We start from the raw sequence: 17,156 nt of genomic DNA on the forward strand, positions 1-17,156 counted from the left end.
GAGGCCAGTGAGACTGTGTAACGTACTTTTATCACAAGGCAGCAGTAAAGAGGCAACTTAATAAACTTTTGATGGAGTTGTAACAAAAAGTTTTCCCTGGGCTATTGGCATATGCTTTAGAGTACTAAACCAGGAGTTTTGCTCTTAGGTCTAATTTTGATTCTAATGCCTAATTTGTAAGCACTTTTCCTCTGAATCAGTTAAATAGAGCTTAAATTATTTCTCTAGTGTTCTTTAGAAGTGAGCAAGTTTCACATGAATCTTTCAACTATCTATTTAAACTCTCCTACCATTGCCTGCTAGCTGATGGCACACCTGGAAAATAAAAGTTTGGCAAACCAGAAGGTAGAGACCAGTGAGCAAAGGCATGAGGGGAAAAGGTGCTGTCCCCTAAGGGATCCTAAGATATGAGTTAAGCCTTAGCTTTCTCCACATCTACTCTATTTGCACAGACACACTGTAATAAACCTCAGCATCATTCCTAACCTGGGTTAGTACCAACAAGGTAGTGTTATGATCCTACCAGAGCCAGACAGCCCTGGTTTCAATGTTGCATTGTCTTTGCTGATCTGTGGCTCTAGAGGCACTCAGTGTTCTTCCAGATCTCAAATGTAATGGCAGCTGGAGGTGTAACCCATTTGCTGGGCAGGTGTTGCTAGCACGCTGCTTTATCAGTGCATGCTGTTGCACACCAAACTACACAGAAGTGCCTGAGCTGTGTTTTTTTCTGCTCAGCCTAGGCTGTCCCATAAATGCTAAGCATCTCGAAGGTCATACAAATAAAAAATAAATGCAAACAGAGGCTACTTCTCCCACACGGCAGACTTCCAGCCTGCTCAAGATACAATGGTGAAAGCTTGCTTGTTTTCACTATTTAGTCAGTCTTACTCAGCTGGTATTTGGGAAGGTTATGAACAGCCATCTGGAGGCTCTGTGCAGGTGATCTGGGGTGGGACACAACATATGTCATGCTTCCAGAAATGTGAAGCCCTCTTTAGAGCCAGTCTTAAAGTCTCTCTTAGCTAAAAACTGATAGCAAGATGTAGAGTGCTGCACTTGGGTAAGGAATGATGTTCTGACAAAAATACCAGTACCTTGCTGCCTCTCAGGAGCAGCAGTTTGGCTTTTCATTTTGTAGCGTTCTTCCAGGCAGTGAGATTTATCCAGTTTTTTCCTGGGTAACTTTTGTTAGTATAACTGATATAATTACTATTTAAAAAAAAACACAAACAAACCGACAACCCAACCCAAAGCAAACCAAAACCAAAAAACCCACCCCAAAACAAACAAACAAAAAAACACCAAAAAACAAGATGAAGTGGGAGCTCTCATTCCATTCTGACTCAGCTGTCTCCTCTTTACCTCCAGGGAGGGCAATGAGTTCTCTTGCTTGATCGATGATTTCCTGGCATTATCACAACTCCTTTTTCAGTTTTCTCACATTTCTAATGCCTTAATGCAAGTTGAGAAGAAGGATAAGAACAGGATTAAAATATCATACTTTTTCCCCTAACAAAAGACCTCCTCCTTTTCTTTGACTGCTCCCAGCCTATGTATGGCATGATACACTGTATTAAGATAAGATAGAAAAAAAACCGTGTTCTTGCAGAATTTAAATGGCTTAACTTACTTCTAATACTGACAGTTTGCCTCACTGCCAACTGTAACTTTTACATGGAAGCGTAGGAAAGTGAGACTTGTGTTTTGTGTTTGCTGCTGTGAAAACCTGACAAGTGGGATTCCTTGATGCTGTCCTACACCCTAAGAAAGGGTACCTGTAATTTGGCAGTGACCAGTGCAAGCTAGTGCAAGCAGGAAGGTTGTAGTAAGGACTGAGGTGTGTTAGCAAGGCAGCACTGGGTACTACATGCTGCCTCGCTTGCTAGACGCAGCACAATCACCTTAGCTGCAAAGGGAGGGGGAAGTTTTCTTCCAACTAGAACGCATAGTTATTTTGTCTTGGACACTTGGAGACAACCTTTCGGACTAGGAATCCGTAAACCACAAAATACTTATGTTAAAAGTATCTGGGCAGAGATGAGTTTGTTTTTTTCTTTTTCCTTTTACAAAATAAAACCAAACAAATTCCTTTGCTGTAGTCAATAGTAGCCAAAAGATGACCTTCTTCAGGTCAAGGATATCAGCTTCCAATGCTAAGGCTACAAGCAATATGAAGTGATACAAAACCCTTATTTCTGTGACAAAACTTAACTATATAAATGTTTACTAAAAAGCCAGTGATTAATATTACATTTTTATGACATAATGAAAAAACATCAAAGTCTAAGGGGAAACAAGTAAATACGCACATACAGCTCATATTTATTTAAGCATATTTCACATATTAAAATACAGCATTTTCTTTCTGGATGAGGGCTCTCAAATTATAAAATTAATCTGTCAGGTTTTCAGACTTGGCAAGGTAAAAGGTTTTCTTGCTGTGTTCTAATGGAGTTGGGGAAAAGGATCACTCCAGTGGTAAATAGCTAAATAACCACACAGTTAATGGAGGGAAAGTTTAAGAAAACAATTACATTAATTCACTTTAGACCTGATCCTGCAACATTTAACCATGCAATGACATTTTTTGCCCAGCGGCAGACCCAAATTTACACTTTGCAGAATCACATCGTTACTGAGGTAGGGACTGCCAAATAGCTGTTAGTGAGGGAAGTGCCATGTGTGCCAGTTTGAGAAACCAGTAAGGCAGTACAGTCTGCCCTATATTTTCAGACTTTGGGTGCCTTACATAACTAGGTGCAAAACACTTATTTTTATTTCTGATTCTTTTCTTTGGAAGTGCAGTCATGTGCAATCAGGTGGAATAAGTGTGCTGATAATTTTCCTTCAGAAATTGTAATGGTTAGTGATGTGGACACTTTTCTTTTTAGGCAGAAACCATGAGACACTGAAGCAAGCATTCACTTTTCTTGCACTTGAGGTCACAAATTTATGCAAGTCAAAAATGTTGGGCCTGCCAAAAACATCATGCTACACTCCACCAAATAAAAGGACACTGTTATTCTTACAAGGAAAGGTTTGACAGGACAGGAAATAGGCAGGGTCATAGAAGTTTACTTAATACTGAAACTTATTTAACCATCTTTAAGCCAAAATACAATGATAGTTATTTAAAAAAAAAAAAATTAGAAGGGGTGGGCAGGAACGGAAGACAGATACAAGAGCACCAGACTGCACTATTACAGGAGTAGCAACCAATATAGAAACTAGGGAACTTTATTAAAAATTCCCATAATTCAGGTTACTATATGTCACCTGCCTTTACTGGGTTAACATATATTAAATAAGTTTTAATTTATGTCCTGAACTTGCAGCAAGAGGCATCCGATTTGGAGAATCCAATGCAGAGGTTACCAAGCTATACAGTACTTCCATTACAATGCAATCCTTAAGTAGACAGCATTCCGCTTAAAGGAATGGAGGAAGGGGGAGTAAGAAGAGTGAATATGAAAGATAGGAAAAATGTTGCTGTGCATTACAATTTTCCATTTTTGTTGAAACGCAGCAGGAGAGCAAAGCCACAGGCTTCTCTACTGCTCTCGCACGCCAGGAGGGATTATGCAAACACTGTAACCACCCAAATCTTATTTAAATTATAGTCATTGTTCCCCCTTTAATGGTTATACTTTTGCCTGCTTTCACTCAAATATTGCTGCATCTTGCTTTCCGCCAACATAATCCCAATGGGAGTCATCAACTCTTAATTATAGATGAGCAAATCTTTGAAAAATACCTCTGGAAAAAAAAAAGTGAGACAGAAAGCAAACTTTAAGTGCCATCTAGTGGCTGATCTACTAAAAAACATTAAATAGATAAAAAAAAATTCTTAACATGCCACAGACTTAATATAATTGTAGCTGAACTGAGGAAGCAGTGCTTAAATTCACAACCTCTAAAGACCAGGTTAATACTTTAGGGAACTAAGAAAAGGACTAAAGATCAATGGTATCTTTACCATAATTATTTTTTTTTAAGGTTTTTGCATGTAAGTGGAGAATCAAATGGTAGGAATTGTATAGTGATCACCTGTTCCTTTAAGACCCTCATCAGCTTACCAGCTTCTGCCTTGCTAAGGAAATACAAGTTGTCGTATGTATCTCGGTACAAATCAGAAAATTGAACCCTTCAGATCTCGAAATAGAGCCTAAACCATGGGGGTGAATCTGGAGCCAAGCATCTGAAATCAAAAGTTAGCATTCTCCTCCAAATTCACCTGGGGTTGAAGGTCAAATTTTCTATTTGTAACAAGCCAAATCAGCTTTTTGAAGAAGATTTTTTTGTAATCTCCTTTTCTGTTCCCTGCAGGAAAAAAAACATTTTTTGCTGTAGATGAGAATTCCCAACAAATTATTTTTTCACGTTTCATGTACAGGGAGGACGTTCCAAAAGATCATTCCCCATGATTTAGGTAACTTGTCTTGCAGATAACGTGTCCCTTCTTCAACAGTAGTTGACAGGCTAAACTTAAATAGCTTCGTCTGAACCTGTTCAGTGATAATGGAGAACAGCCCCACATCCTTTTCATTTAACATAATTTTCATACCTTTTTTTGCAAATAGCATTATGCTTTGGACTTGCTTTGGAGCTTTACGTCTCTCCAGTTTCGCACCTGTAGTGAGTCCTGGGGAATCACACCTCAGTGACAGGTTCTGGAGACGTGAATCTGCCTAGGTAGAGGTAAGCCCTGTGCATGGTAGTGTCTAGCTCCTCATGAGGGTACTTGCCTGAGCATGGCGTTCAGTCAATGACACACTTAGCCAGTTCTTCAAGACATTACACACCTAATTTACAACTAGTTAACTGAGGCAGGAGAGATCTCAGATAAAGTAATGAGCATGATTAATGTGTTTCCCAGTCCTCTCTTCCTTTTGCTAACATAAACATTTTTAAACGCTCTGATTTTTGTTTGAAAGAGGTTCAAATGTACTAACTGAAGCTTAACATGTACCATTATAAAGAAGGAAATTTAAACCTTGCTGAAGAACTGCCAATCTTCTTCCCCGTGCTTATAGGGAGACGGTGAGCTGTAAGTAAAAGCCAGGGGAAGTTAGAAACTAGCTTTTGCAACAGATACTGTTCTTGCCTCCTGTGTATGTTTACCAGATACCAAGATAAATACTTCTATAACATATGTAATATTAATGGAAAAAGGGAATGTTAAAAGAATTTGGAGGGTATTGCTTTTCACATTAATGAAATCATGGGACTTTCCTTAAAAAAAAAAAAAAGGCAGGAGATGTAGGCAGCATGGCTTGAACAGAAAGTAGCAAATACTGCTGTAAGAATTCTCTACTTGCTACCAACACAAAAAGTTTCTACAGGCTTCAGTAGAGGCCCTGGTCTGCAGTAGCAACTATCAACTCAAGACCTTTCAAAACATTGGTATGCAACTCTTGTTGCCTGGTTAGAAGTATTTGTCCTCTGTAGATTTTATACTTGTATTGAAGCAAAACCCCAAAAATATAAAAAGAATTATCAGAATTTGTTACCCTAGTGCAATGGTTTGATACATAGGGAAGAGTTCAGTGTAGAGCTGAGCTTGAGACCTTGAAAACATTTCCGTTGTTTCAGACAGACACTTTGTCAAGGTCCTACTGGGAAAAGCCTGGCAGGAATCAAACTCATTACGTGCTTCTCTAGATAAATATTGATAAATGACAAAAAGGAACTCAACTATACCAGTTTTCAAAATAAGTAATGACACTTAAATAACGGCCTGTATGTCGACAATTTACAGCAGGCATGGATCTGTAAATTTGTCTCTTCCTTGCGTGTCTAAGCTTCTGAGATACTGCTTTTTCTATCAAACACTATTCCTTCTTATCTCAGAATCTGGAGTATTGGTATTACTTTCAAAAATGGAAACTAGTGAGTTTCCAACAGGTAAAAATGGTAAGCATCAACAAAACACAGATGTTTTCCTTGTAGGTTGCTGTTTCAAACAAGATGATCTTGTATTATCTTTTAAAATGGACTTGCATCAGTGTATCCCCTGGTGTTTGGTTTCTTTGTTGTGGGTTTTTGTTTTCCTTTGGAAGGTGAGGAGGGAAAAAAGAGGAGCAGCAAAACTCACTCTCAACTTACAGTCTAGCAAGAGGAACAGCTTTACACAAAAGGATCAGTTATTTTAAGATCTTTAAACAGCCTTTGGCAATTGAAGTTCCTTTTTGGCAGGTTACAGAACGGAAGAAACTCACTGTCAAGATCAGCTTTTCCAATTCCTTTAAAGCTTCATTGGTATGTTGTGCTTATGTTGTGCTTCTTGCTTACAATAGGCTTTTGCGTGGTAAGCCTGCTTATGAAGGTCTGGGTATACAGCTGTAAGTACAGTGTTGTGGTTAGGGTGTAGAGGGGGAAAAAAAAATGGACTGATAAGCATATAATGGACATGGAGGGAAAGACTTCTACCCTTGTCCAAGATGAATGTACTTAATGTTTCAGCACTGCCAAGTCAATATAATGACTACCTTATGGTTGAAGGGAACTGAATGCTGTCATATTACACTTTATTTTCCAGCTCCTTGGGGAAGTGGGGGTAAAATGTATAAAATGTGCAGTATTTGGGGCCTACTTCACTGGAAATCTTTAGTTCTAGACAAGGACATGAAACTAATACCAACATGATTGTTGTGATCCGAGACTGTCAAGGAGAAGAATGCTGTGAACGTCCTAGTCTGCAAAAGGGCCTACCTTTCCACTGCTGAAACACTACTTAAAGCACAATTATTCCATACTTGTGACCTTTCAGCTAAGAAAATCTAAAAAGAGAATACAGACAGCTGCAGGAAAAAAAGTCTGAGAGCCTCACAGCCTTTTCTAATTCTTTTCTGTAAAGAGGCAAAATACTTAAGATTCCTTCCTTTTGTCTCTTCTCTTCTGTGTTCTTTCACCTGAAAGCTGTTGAGTCATTTAAGAGATCCTCATGCTTAAAAGAAACAATCAGGTTTGAGTTATAACTCTTTTGGAATATATGTTAACTGGTCAAAATTGAACTGCAAAAAAACAGTTTGTGCACTGCTTCAGTCATTCAGAATCTTTCTTCCATACAGTAACTTATTAATGAATTTGTCAACAAATATTTCAAGAGCATACTTCAAAGCATTTCTTTACTATATAGATGCTATTTCCAGATGAGTTGTGTTATTTAGCTCACTGTACTGCTTGCTCTTTATTAATAGAGGGCTGAAAAATTGGCTGCTGGAGGATCAGCTAAGGATCAAAGACAGAACTTCAGCTTTCAACAGAAACACAAGTATTTTGACAGGTTGTAGAAGATGCATATTAAATATCTTTGCCTTATTCTGATGTAGAGGTCAGAGTGGGAAGTCATACCGACTCCTGTTATCACTGATTTGGTGTGAAGCAGGCTCTCAGCATGAAAGACTGAGCTACATGGAAGATAGTTTTCAGAAGGTTAACACAAACTGACAGGGAAACAGTCAGCCATTTTAGTTTAGGTGAGTAAAATAAAATCAAATCATTAAGTTATTTTTTAATTTATTAGAGTATAATCAGCACATAAACAATGAGTTATTACTGCGGACTGAACATCTAAATAGAAAAACTGATCCATCAACTAATCAATGAAGTCAGTCATGCACGTTTCTCCATAATGCAGATGAATTCAATGCCTGTAAAAACAGACAGGAAGACAGATACAAAGCAGTCTGAATAAACCCTGAAATTTTTTATGTGCTCCAAAATCCCACTTTACAATTCAAATGACAATTTAGAAACATGTTTAACAAAAAAAAAACCACATAGAAAGCATTCAAATAATTTTCAGTTCTTTCCAGTAGAACCAAAGCCACCTTCGCCACGTTCTGTATCATCTAGAGCCTGAAAGACAACAATTATGGTAAGTTGGTTTAGTGTCTTAACTTGCCTTTGTTTTGATACAACAGATATTGCCTATCACAGAGGAAGGTACATTTACTCGTAACAATAGCTATAATTGAGAAACTAAACAAAAAAGTTTTTAAGAGACATTTTAGAACACCTTTTGTAAAAGTTTAAATAAATCCCACATCGTGAGACAACTGTTTCTAGTATATGAAGTGTTTCTCAAGTACTTGTTAACTCTGAAAACTACAAAAAAAAAAAACAAACCCACAAAAATCCAGGTAAATGTATGCAAAGATCAAGGTTTTTATTCAGGTAGCAATGCCACTGCACAGTTTTAATACTGAAAGTAGTTTTAAAGCAAAGTATTTATCTATACCATAAATTTCAGCTTATATACAACTACCTTGAACTACTAATTATTGGAAATAGCAGAAATATTTTCTTTTGGCAACTTACTTGAACTTCTTCCAGTTCAGGATAGCAAATGCGTTCACAGATGAGCTGGGCAATCCTATCCCCTTTTTTAACTGCAATGAAGTTAAAATATTACTAGTTTCTTAAAAAAAAAAGTGAACAATGAATACAAAGTTTAGACAATCACCTTTCAAGAGTATCAAAATGTACTAAGCTGTAAAAACTTGTTTGAAACTTAGTTAAGCAGATGTTAATAGTCCTAGAAAAATACAGGCCAAGATAAACTTGTGCAGTGAAGTTTCAGCAGCAGTATCAGCTCAAGGCATCTCCCCTCATTCCTGCTGCCATAGTGTGGCACCTTAAGTGTCATTATGCATAGATACTGCAGAGGTGGAGAGACAGCTGTATGTATAATGCGGGTCCTTTTGTGAACTAGATCCAGCAACTGATTTCTCTAGGGGGGAAAAACCCAAACTGACAAAAGGCAAACAAAACTCCTGATTAGTACCCAGTCTGGTTCACAGAACTTCCCTAAGAAGCTTGTGCTGTGAAGTTGCAGAAAAGGCCACAAAACCACTGGCAGTATTGTAACTGGGCCCTGAGGCTTAAAACTGACTGTTAGCAGAGAGACAGCATGATTAAGGGAAAATTGTATCTTTATTACTCGTGCTTCCCAGGATCCTGGAGAAGTTTTTATCTCAAATACTGCTCAGCTAAATCTTTTGGTTTTTTTGCAGAGCAAGAAAGAAACTTAATACAAAGTTGTGCTTCATTGCAGCTCATGAATCAAAAGCTTAGCTAAGTAGGATGGTTTGTTTTGGTTTTGCAGTGCTGGTATGGTTTTGAGTTGGTTGGGTTTTTTTTTCATGCTGCCTGATTTGCTAGGAGTGGAATCTTTTCATGATTCCTTGACAGGACATTGTTAAGTTTCCATGTTTTTATTAATTTGAAGAAGAAAATGTTCTCAGCTAATTCTAACTCTTCATAGACATTTAAAGAAAAACTAGTTTCTCATTTCCAGTCAGATGGCTGAAAGCAGGCTCTGCCAAGCTTAACACTTACCTTGAAAACTCTCCTTGCCAAAGTTGAAGAGTACCACACCAACATTTCCCCTGTAATCCTCATCAATAACACCAGCTGTCATGAAAAAGAATTAAGAGGGAATCCAGCTAATAAATGTTGTCAGGTAAGTATATTAGATAAGGTTTAGATGAGTAGATGATTGCAGTATCTCATATTTACATCCTTTATACTACTCACACACAATTAAACAATATGTATGAAAATACTACAATATCTAAAAATTATCATCAATCTTGCAAAAAGAACTGAAAAACACCATCATGTATCAAGAAGTGTTTTATCACTGTACTACTAATTTATTTGTAACACCCTATCTGAAATCAAGAAAGCTGTACCAAATTTATTTTTACAAATCTTTGTTGAAAAGGCTGTCATCTAGACAGGTACTTCTATTAACAGGTATCAAATTCTTTTGACCCCACCTATTTGACCACTGCTAGAAACTGGCTCGCTAGGATTTGAAAACTGTCTGATAACTAAAGATGGAAAAGACAGATGAATGTGGCTGAACTGAAGTCAGCAACATTGAAAATTTAAGTCACTCCTATGATTCACTAGAAGGAGAAAAAAAAACTTCTCGCTGAAACACTCAGATTTTAACTTAGAATTGTATTTTGTACAATTAGAACAATGTAATACACATTTAGTGCTAGTTAAATTGCTGTGGTTACAGCTGTGCTCAGAATAACTCCACAATAATCTCAGCTGTGAGAACTTCTGCGCAATGTAGATGCTGTTTTGTAATACAATACTGCGAAAATCTGCCTGTGCTCTGAGCAGCCCTACTGCAACACTGGAATGGAACTTTCAACATCGTTTACTTCATGTTGCAGATACAGGGATATGGCAAAAGGACAGTGAGGCTTTCATGAAGGCTTCTGATTACAGATATGCCTATAATAATTGTTTTTGAAGAAATGTGTGAATTTATAATCCAGATTACAGAAAAGCTCAAAATATTTTTTTAAAACAACTGTTGTTAAAAACAAATCTGCTGCTACTACTGAACAAAAAACCTAAACAGTAAAGACTTGTAGAAAGTGGGATTTTAATTTTATTTGTTTCAAAAGACTTTCAATTTTTAAGTCAATTAATGTACCAAGTCATGAGTTTAAATTTCATTTACTTCACATGATTTGTTACATTTTCATCAGTAAACTAAAGCTCTTTTCATCCTAATAATTCTACACACAGTAGTGGTGTATTCCAGTGCTTTCTATCCTTCCTTTTGAATATCGTTACTATATATTCTCTGCGTAAAAGAGTATCTGTATATTATTGATTTAATTAATTCAGATCTTACACCAGACTGAAAAGAATCACACATAGATGCTTAGTCAAAATGGAGAAAGGAGAATGTAAAAAGTCATCTTTAAAGCCTAAACCAAAATATAACTTCTATGCCAGGCATTGCCTGCAAAAGTACGATACAGTTGTTATTTTTATAAATTCAGTAATATTTTTATGATTCAGCAAGTTTTAAAATAATTGACATATGGGCTCTCTGAGGTATTACCCAGTTATCTCCTTTTGCCAGACTACCAATGAAGCCAGTATTATTTATTTACATATAGTACAATGTGAAATTAAGGCACTTCTGCAATCAAGATTTACAAAGTCTTAGTGAAAAGAACGGAAATCTTACCACCAACATCTATGAAGTGCTTTGCAGCTAAACCAGAACGTGGTGCTAGAAAAGAAGAATTTTTTTGTAAGTATAATAATTTTTCTTTTAAAATTCTTGCACAATATTTATAGGTTAGTATGTTTGCACAGAGTCGTGGGAGCAAGAACTGTTTCCGTAGCCTTTCTAAAATAAACATGATTTTACAGGAACTACTGTAAGTGTTAGTGTATATATTAAACAAAACAACAGCTGCTACAGGCTACAATAAAATTGTAGTTTTTAAGTGATATAAGCATATCCTTGTTTAGACCACCAATCGCAGAGTAGGTTTCTCCTAGGACAGCAGCTGGAGCAGACAACGACTATCTAATCTTGGATTATTTTTGGTGGCTACCACTGGTTTGGAATAACCTCAAAAGACTATTAGGTCAATCCACTCAAGTTACGATGGAAAACAATACTTGGCAAGTATTGCAAGCAATTTACTAAGAAACATTATACACAGATAAATTAGATGATGTGCAGAGTGGTTTCTTTACTTACCTTAGCCTACCTTGAGGTGCTAAAATGTTACACTCTGCAAAATTTCCTTTGTCTGGGATAAGAGAAATGCACACACATTCTCTTTTTAGATGAAAGGACATGGCAAACTCCGATCACGCCTTTCCACTGGAGTGGCTATTGCTTTTTTTACTTTAAGAATTTATACATAATTTAGGAAAAGAATGCACAAAACATAACAGAATATCTTGTACAGGTTCTCTCCAGTATTCGGTCACAAAAAGTAGTCAAATTCTACTACACTAGTAAACTTACTTCAGGGTTAATTTTTAAACATCCAGGAGTGTATTTGCTGTATGTCTATTACCTATTGGTCTTTGTGATTCAAATTCTGAAATTGCAGAGAAATAATAAACTATTGCATAGTCTATAAACTTGTATGTAGATCATGAAAATTTTTGCTAATCATCTGTTTGTAATTTGACATACACCAAACCACAAATGTATTTGACAAGAAATGCCCATTACAAGACTTAATAAATCACACAGCCACGTGACACCTCTTTTTTTTTTTTTTTTTACAGACTAATTTTGAAAGCTCTGTGCAGACTCCGGATGTGAAGATGGGGCCAAACCTGCCATACAATGACTCTGCAGCCTTTTTATAGCCTGTTCACTTACCTACTCGGCCATAGCATCCGGAAGGAAGGGCAATCTGAATGTCTGTTTTCACTACAGCCTTTTCCATGGGTGGTATCACGCAGTCATAGGCACTACATTAAAGAAAGAAACATTAGTTTCTATAGAATATATTGAAAATTTTCTTCTCTGTAACTTAAGGTACAAATTACCCAGAATTACTCCTGCTGGGAATTTATACCATAGAATTTATATAAGAAATATTTACAGATTTGCAAAACCTAACACAAATCCTAAACCACAAGATATTCCCACTTTGATGGTGGTATTTTAAGATTTCAGTAGCATCATTTGAACAGCATAGTCTTAAGATTGCTAGTTTTAAATGGTTTTTTTTAACTAGTAAGATAAAAAATACAAGTTTAACTTTAAATTAACCATTAGGTGAATGGGTTGTGCAATTTTTGTGTAAAAGCAGAAACTTTAAAGATAATACACTCTTCTGTTTAAGCTTTCTACAGCAGATGAACTAGGTGTAACAAAAAATAATCTGTTAAGTTAAATTTTAGGCAACAATGTTTTTTCTGAGTGGGTCAGAAGTTCACTATTCATGTGATTCTGTTGGGAGCTGCAAAATAGGGAAATTTTAAGAACTCTCTGAAGCTACCCAACTGGAGGCTTAATGAAAGGCAGTGGTGACAATACCACAGTGAGACTATTCTAGTTGTTCAATGCAAACATATCTTGGCCTTGACAAAGAACGAATTTTTAAATGCTGGGAAGAACTGAAAGGTTTTTTATGAAACAGACTTTTTCTAGGTGTAAGGTACACCACTGGAACAAGAACACAAACAAAACTGTTAAGACAAAAGGAATACAAAGGAAAAGTGTTAAGTGTGGTGAAGCAAAGCTTGATAAGTGAAGAAAAAGACAGGCTGATTATTCTAAGCAATACTAAAAAAGGGAAGGTAGAGGAGGTCACAGTGGAGTTCAGATATAACAAGCACCATGCAAAGAACCACGAGCAGATAGATAGATATTTCTGAACATAGTGAAAGCCTTTGAACAATGGTTATTATCAGTTCGAGCAACCCAAACCTAAGTCTGTACAGCCACCCACATGGTTTCCAGCTAGGAGCATTAACAAACTTCCTAGCACGACCGTTCTGAAGGCACCTAGTCAGTGCTGGTGCCAGCAGCAACTCGGGCTGATGTGCCAAGCCTGACCTCTGGCTAACGGCTGCGTCGCTACCTGATGGAGTTGGTGCTGCAGCATGGCTAGAGCACACATCTCTGACAATGAAGGGAGAGGGATGGAGGAGCACGGGAGCTCTGTCCTGTTCCGCAGGGCCGGGGAGCCTTTCCGGAGGGCTCTCCAGCCACAGGACCTGCCTCACGAGGGCCCTCTCGGCCGCCGAAGTTCCGAGCCGCGGGGCCGCCGGGCGGGGCGGCAGCGCCGCACCCTCACCTGTACAGGTCGTAGCCCGCAGCCCGAGCAGAGCCCTTGGAGGGGGCGGACGCGTTCTCCGACAGCTTAGTGAAGCGGAGCCGTGCGGCGGGCTCCCCCGGCACCGAGCCCTTCTGCCTCTTGCTGGGGGACGGCTGCAGGACGGCCTCGGAGGGCATCGCTGAGCACGGGCAGGAAGGCGAGAGAGACACACCGTGAGGGGAGAGGGAAAAGCCCGCGAAAACCGGCACGGCCCACTGAAGGCCGAAACAGAGGGGGGAACCGCTCTATCCCCGGCCGCTCCCTGCGCAGTTCACCCTCGCCACCCCTCGCTGGTGAGAATGGCCTCGCCCGGCTCCTCCTCAGCGCCAGCGCCGCAGGCCCCGCTCAGGAAGCTCTTAAGGCGCCGGTTCCCGTCCCACGGCGTTCGGCGGGGCTCGCCGGTCGCGGCGCCCCGTATCCCTCCCTGGGCGCGGCTGGGCGGCCCCTGAGGGATCGGGGCCGCGGCAGAGTGGGCCCGCGCTGCAGCTGGGCAGTGTGTGCTTCCCCCCAACGCCCCCGCCGCGCCCTTACTGCGCCCGCGGGGCTGCAGGAGGCGCCAGGCCCGCATAACGCCGCTGCCGTGTGGGGGGTGTGCCGCCGTCAGGCTGCCCGCCGCTCCCTGCCGCTCTCCGGCGCCAACAGGCTCGCGGGGCGCAGGCGGAGGGCGGCGGCGCCTCCTTCTCCCCGTACGCGGGTCTACCTGCCATGCGGTGCGGCGCAGCCCCTCCGCCGCCGGACCGGCGCCGCGGGACTCGGCGGTGGCGGCGCCGCGGAGCGGCGGGCGGACCCCACGGGGCGCGCCGCGTTGCCGGGGAACGCGATTGCGGCTGCACGGCCGGCGGCGGGCGGAGCCGGGGCCGCGTTACGGTGTCGCGCCGGGGCGCGGCGCAGGAGGAACCGCAGCGTGACAGCTCCCGCGGAGCGGCCGCGGGGCCCCCCCTCCCCCCTGCCGGGTCGCACAGCAGGCGGGGCCGTTCGCAGGTGCAGCGTGCCGGCAGCCCTGCCGTGCGACCTGCAGCCTCCTTCAGAAGTTGTAAGGCAGCGACGGAAGCGTTTCCCCTCTGAAAAGGAAACAACAGCTTCCCCTCCTTGTCGAGGCTGTAGATGGAAAATCCTATCAATGCTCCGCCTGTCTTCTTGCTCAGAGCAGAATACTTTGTATGAATTCGCGATCTTTGATTTTGATGCTCGCTGCCCTCTTTTGCCATCCCGTCTGTGAAAGACTCCTAAATTGCCTCATAGTTCTCTGTGCTGTGGGCTGACAAGAGCACCCATTGGATTCATGGTTGCAAAACTTGTGCTTGACCACGCGGATGGATTATTATTCTCCGCGCGAAATAGCTGCAGCCTGTTGGAGTTCTGTTTGTTAGTCTAAATTTTGTCAAACAACTGGTTTTGTGACTTTTTTGGAGTTTCTTTAAAGCATGAAGTGTATGTGATTGTTTCCTTGCTATGTTACATTTTTTAAATGCAGCCAGATGGCAGTGAAACCATTGCTACACACTGCAGTTGTGAAAAATATTTTGAGGAATGTCTCAATTATGGGGGTTCTTTTATTGCTGTTCAGCACTTTCAGTCTTAATTGTAGGCACTGTTTGAATGAGAATGTGTATGTATTACGGACCTATGTGAAAAAACTACTTAGAATATTTCGTAACTTACGTAAGCCATCACAAATTGAAATTTTTATAAGAATTTAGGTTGTATCAAATGAATATCTAATTATAAACGGCCATTTGTACCAGCAGAACTTTATAGAGGTTGCAACTACGTCCTGCATTACAGTGTAGGAAAGGACTAATTTTATGAATGGCCTGGCTGGGTGAGGCAGGCTGAGTCTAAGGTAGCCTGGAAGCCCATGGATTATAGATAGGACTCATCCAAATATACTATCAAGGAGAAAGGTCTGAACTGAGTGGTACTTTTTTTCCCTAGATCTTTACAAGGGAAAAAAAAACTATGTTTAAAGTCTGGGCAAGTTTGTCTTGGTCCTGGGAATGTGCTGTTTGCTCTGTAGATAGTCTCTTGGTCAACAGTGCTGCATTCTTGATTGCTGATTAGTGCTGCTCTCCACTGGATATTTTGTCCTGACTTTGAAAAACAATAGTGAGATAAACTGAAATTATCTGCCTTTTACCTCGATTGAGAGTAGTAGTGGAGGCTGCTTTGTTGTACACAGGAAGAAACATAGAGCTTCTTTCAGGGATAATATTCTGTAAAATTCTCCCCACCGAAGTTTTGGTGTTATAATGAGCATTTTTATTAGAAGAACATTGTGGCTTTAAAAGAGACATTCTCCACCCCTTCTCACTTAGAACAGCTGTCTCTCTCACAGTGATTAAGGTTTGTAATTTAAAAGGCTGCTGTTAAGGGTGTTTATTTATAATTAAGTTCTATTTTTGATCATATGTTTTGCTGTACAGTGTGGGAAGCTGTGGAATTTTGGCATTGCTTTTTACTCTGTTCCAGAACAGCCTTGGTGCTTTATTTTGTTTGAAACTGAATTTCCTCTGATGAATTTCCAGCAATGGCATGACTGTGGGTTATTGCTCTTGTTATTTGTGGAGAATGTGAGATAAAATTTGCTATATTTGTTTGTCGTTGCACGGGCACAGCTAGATTTTCATTTTTTCCTAGCAGAGTGTTGTTGTTTAACCACGGTAGGTCAGAGATAAGTCATAGCATAGGGGAATTGTTTAGGTTGGAAGAGACCTTGAAGGTCATTGAGTCTAACCATTTACCTAATGCTTCCAAGTCCAGCACTAAACCATGTCCCTAAGTACCACATTGGAACCCCTGCCAGAGGGAAGGTGGCAAACAGGTATGGGGAGTTAAATGAGTCAGCAGTAGCTAACTTTGCAGCTGTTTGCTCTGTATCTGTATCTGCAGTGCTAATTCACGTTACCTGTTGCCATGTCTGTTACTTGTAGACTACTAATCAGTTGCTGAAACTACTTTTGCGAAGATCTTGAAATACCGTGTGGAATCGTAGAAAAAGAGGGAAAGATGAGGAGTGTCTGAGAAATTCTCATTTCTGAAAATGAAGGGCAGCTTGTCATGTTTTGCCTAGCCAGGAAGGCTTTTGGTAGGACTTTTCAAAGATGTAATGAAAATTACAAAGGTTTGAGAGGTGAAATTTCCTAGGCAAGTGGCCTAGTAAATCACTTGTGCTTTGTGATTATGATGATTTAAGTGGAGAACTCATTTGGGTGTGAAGTATGATAGCAGCATCCTCTTTGCACGATGTAGCTCGAGCAGCTGCAGCTGTTTATCCTCAGAATGGGATGCCTTTTTGGTTAGGTAGCTTTTCTACTTGCACTCCTGAGTTGCTGATTTAAAAATAAAATTAACAAACCAAACCAACCAACCAACCAAAATCCAAAACAAACAAACCCCAAAACTAACACTGAGGACTGAAAAATCTAGTGAAAGGCGTGTTGGAGGACTGCGGTTCTGGGGCACTAGATGGGGACCCCTATTACCGTTACCGAACATGATGCCCTGGGGGTATGTGGTCAAGAAGGGCAGCTTACCAGT

At 40.3% G+C, this 17,156-nt stretch overlaps 1 protein-coding gene across 2 annotated transcripts; it reads right to left on the reverse strand.

Moving 5' to 3' along the window:
* Positions 1 to 7,537: 7,537 nt before the first annotated feature.
* DUT (deoxyuridine triphosphatase) lies at positions 7,538 to 14,172 on the reverse strand. 2 transcript variants are annotated; one of them, XM_086620403.1, is made up of 7 exons: positions 14,151 to 14,172; positions 13,599 to 13,758; positions 12,173 to 12,264; positions 11,009 to 11,053; positions 9,343 to 9,417; positions 8,323 to 8,393; positions 7,538 to 7,860 (listed from the first exon to the last, which is right to left on the reverse strand). In XM_086620403.1, the coding sequence occupies exons 2-7, from the start codon at positions 13,754 to 13,756 to the stop codon at positions 7,804 to 7,806; spliced, it is 498 nt and encodes a 165-aa protein (XP_086476529.1). In that variant the 5' UTR covers positions 13,757 to 13,758; positions 14,151 to 14,172; the 3' UTR covers positions 7,538 to 7,803. The 2 variants fall into 2 exon arrangements, with proteins under 2 accessions (XP_086476529.1, XP_009987057.1); XM_009988755.2 differs by lacking the exon at positions 14,151 to 14,172 and having other exon boundaries at positions 13,599 to 13,756.
* Between the last annotated feature and the right edge of the window lie 2,984 nt (positions 14,173 to 17,156).

This window comes from Tauraco erythrolophus, chromosome 14 (genome assembly GCF_009769465.1).
Source record: "Tauraco erythrolophus isolate bTauEry1 chromosome 14, bTauEry1.pri, whole genome shotgun sequence".
Classification (NCBI taxonomy): Eukaryota; Metazoa; Chordata; class Aves; order Musophagiformes; family Musophagidae; genus Tauraco; species Tauraco erythrolophus.

What these genes read in the sequence shown, in the direction of transcription:
- DUT (XM_086620403.1), bottom strand. Translation starts at nt 13,756, where the DNA reads ATGCCCTCCGAGGCCGTCCTGCAGCCGTCCCCCAGCAAGAGGCAGAAG. An exon ending in GCGGGCTACGACCTGTACAG is followed by an intron (nt 12,265 to 13,598) that starts GTGAGGGTGCGG and finishes TCTTTAATGTAG; the next exon opens with TGCCTATGACTGCGTGATAC. An exon ending in CGGATGCTATGGCCGAGTAG is followed by an intron (nt 11,054 to 12,172) that starts GTAAGTGAACAG and finishes CTTCTTTTCTAG; the next exon opens with CACCACGTTCTGGTTTAGCT.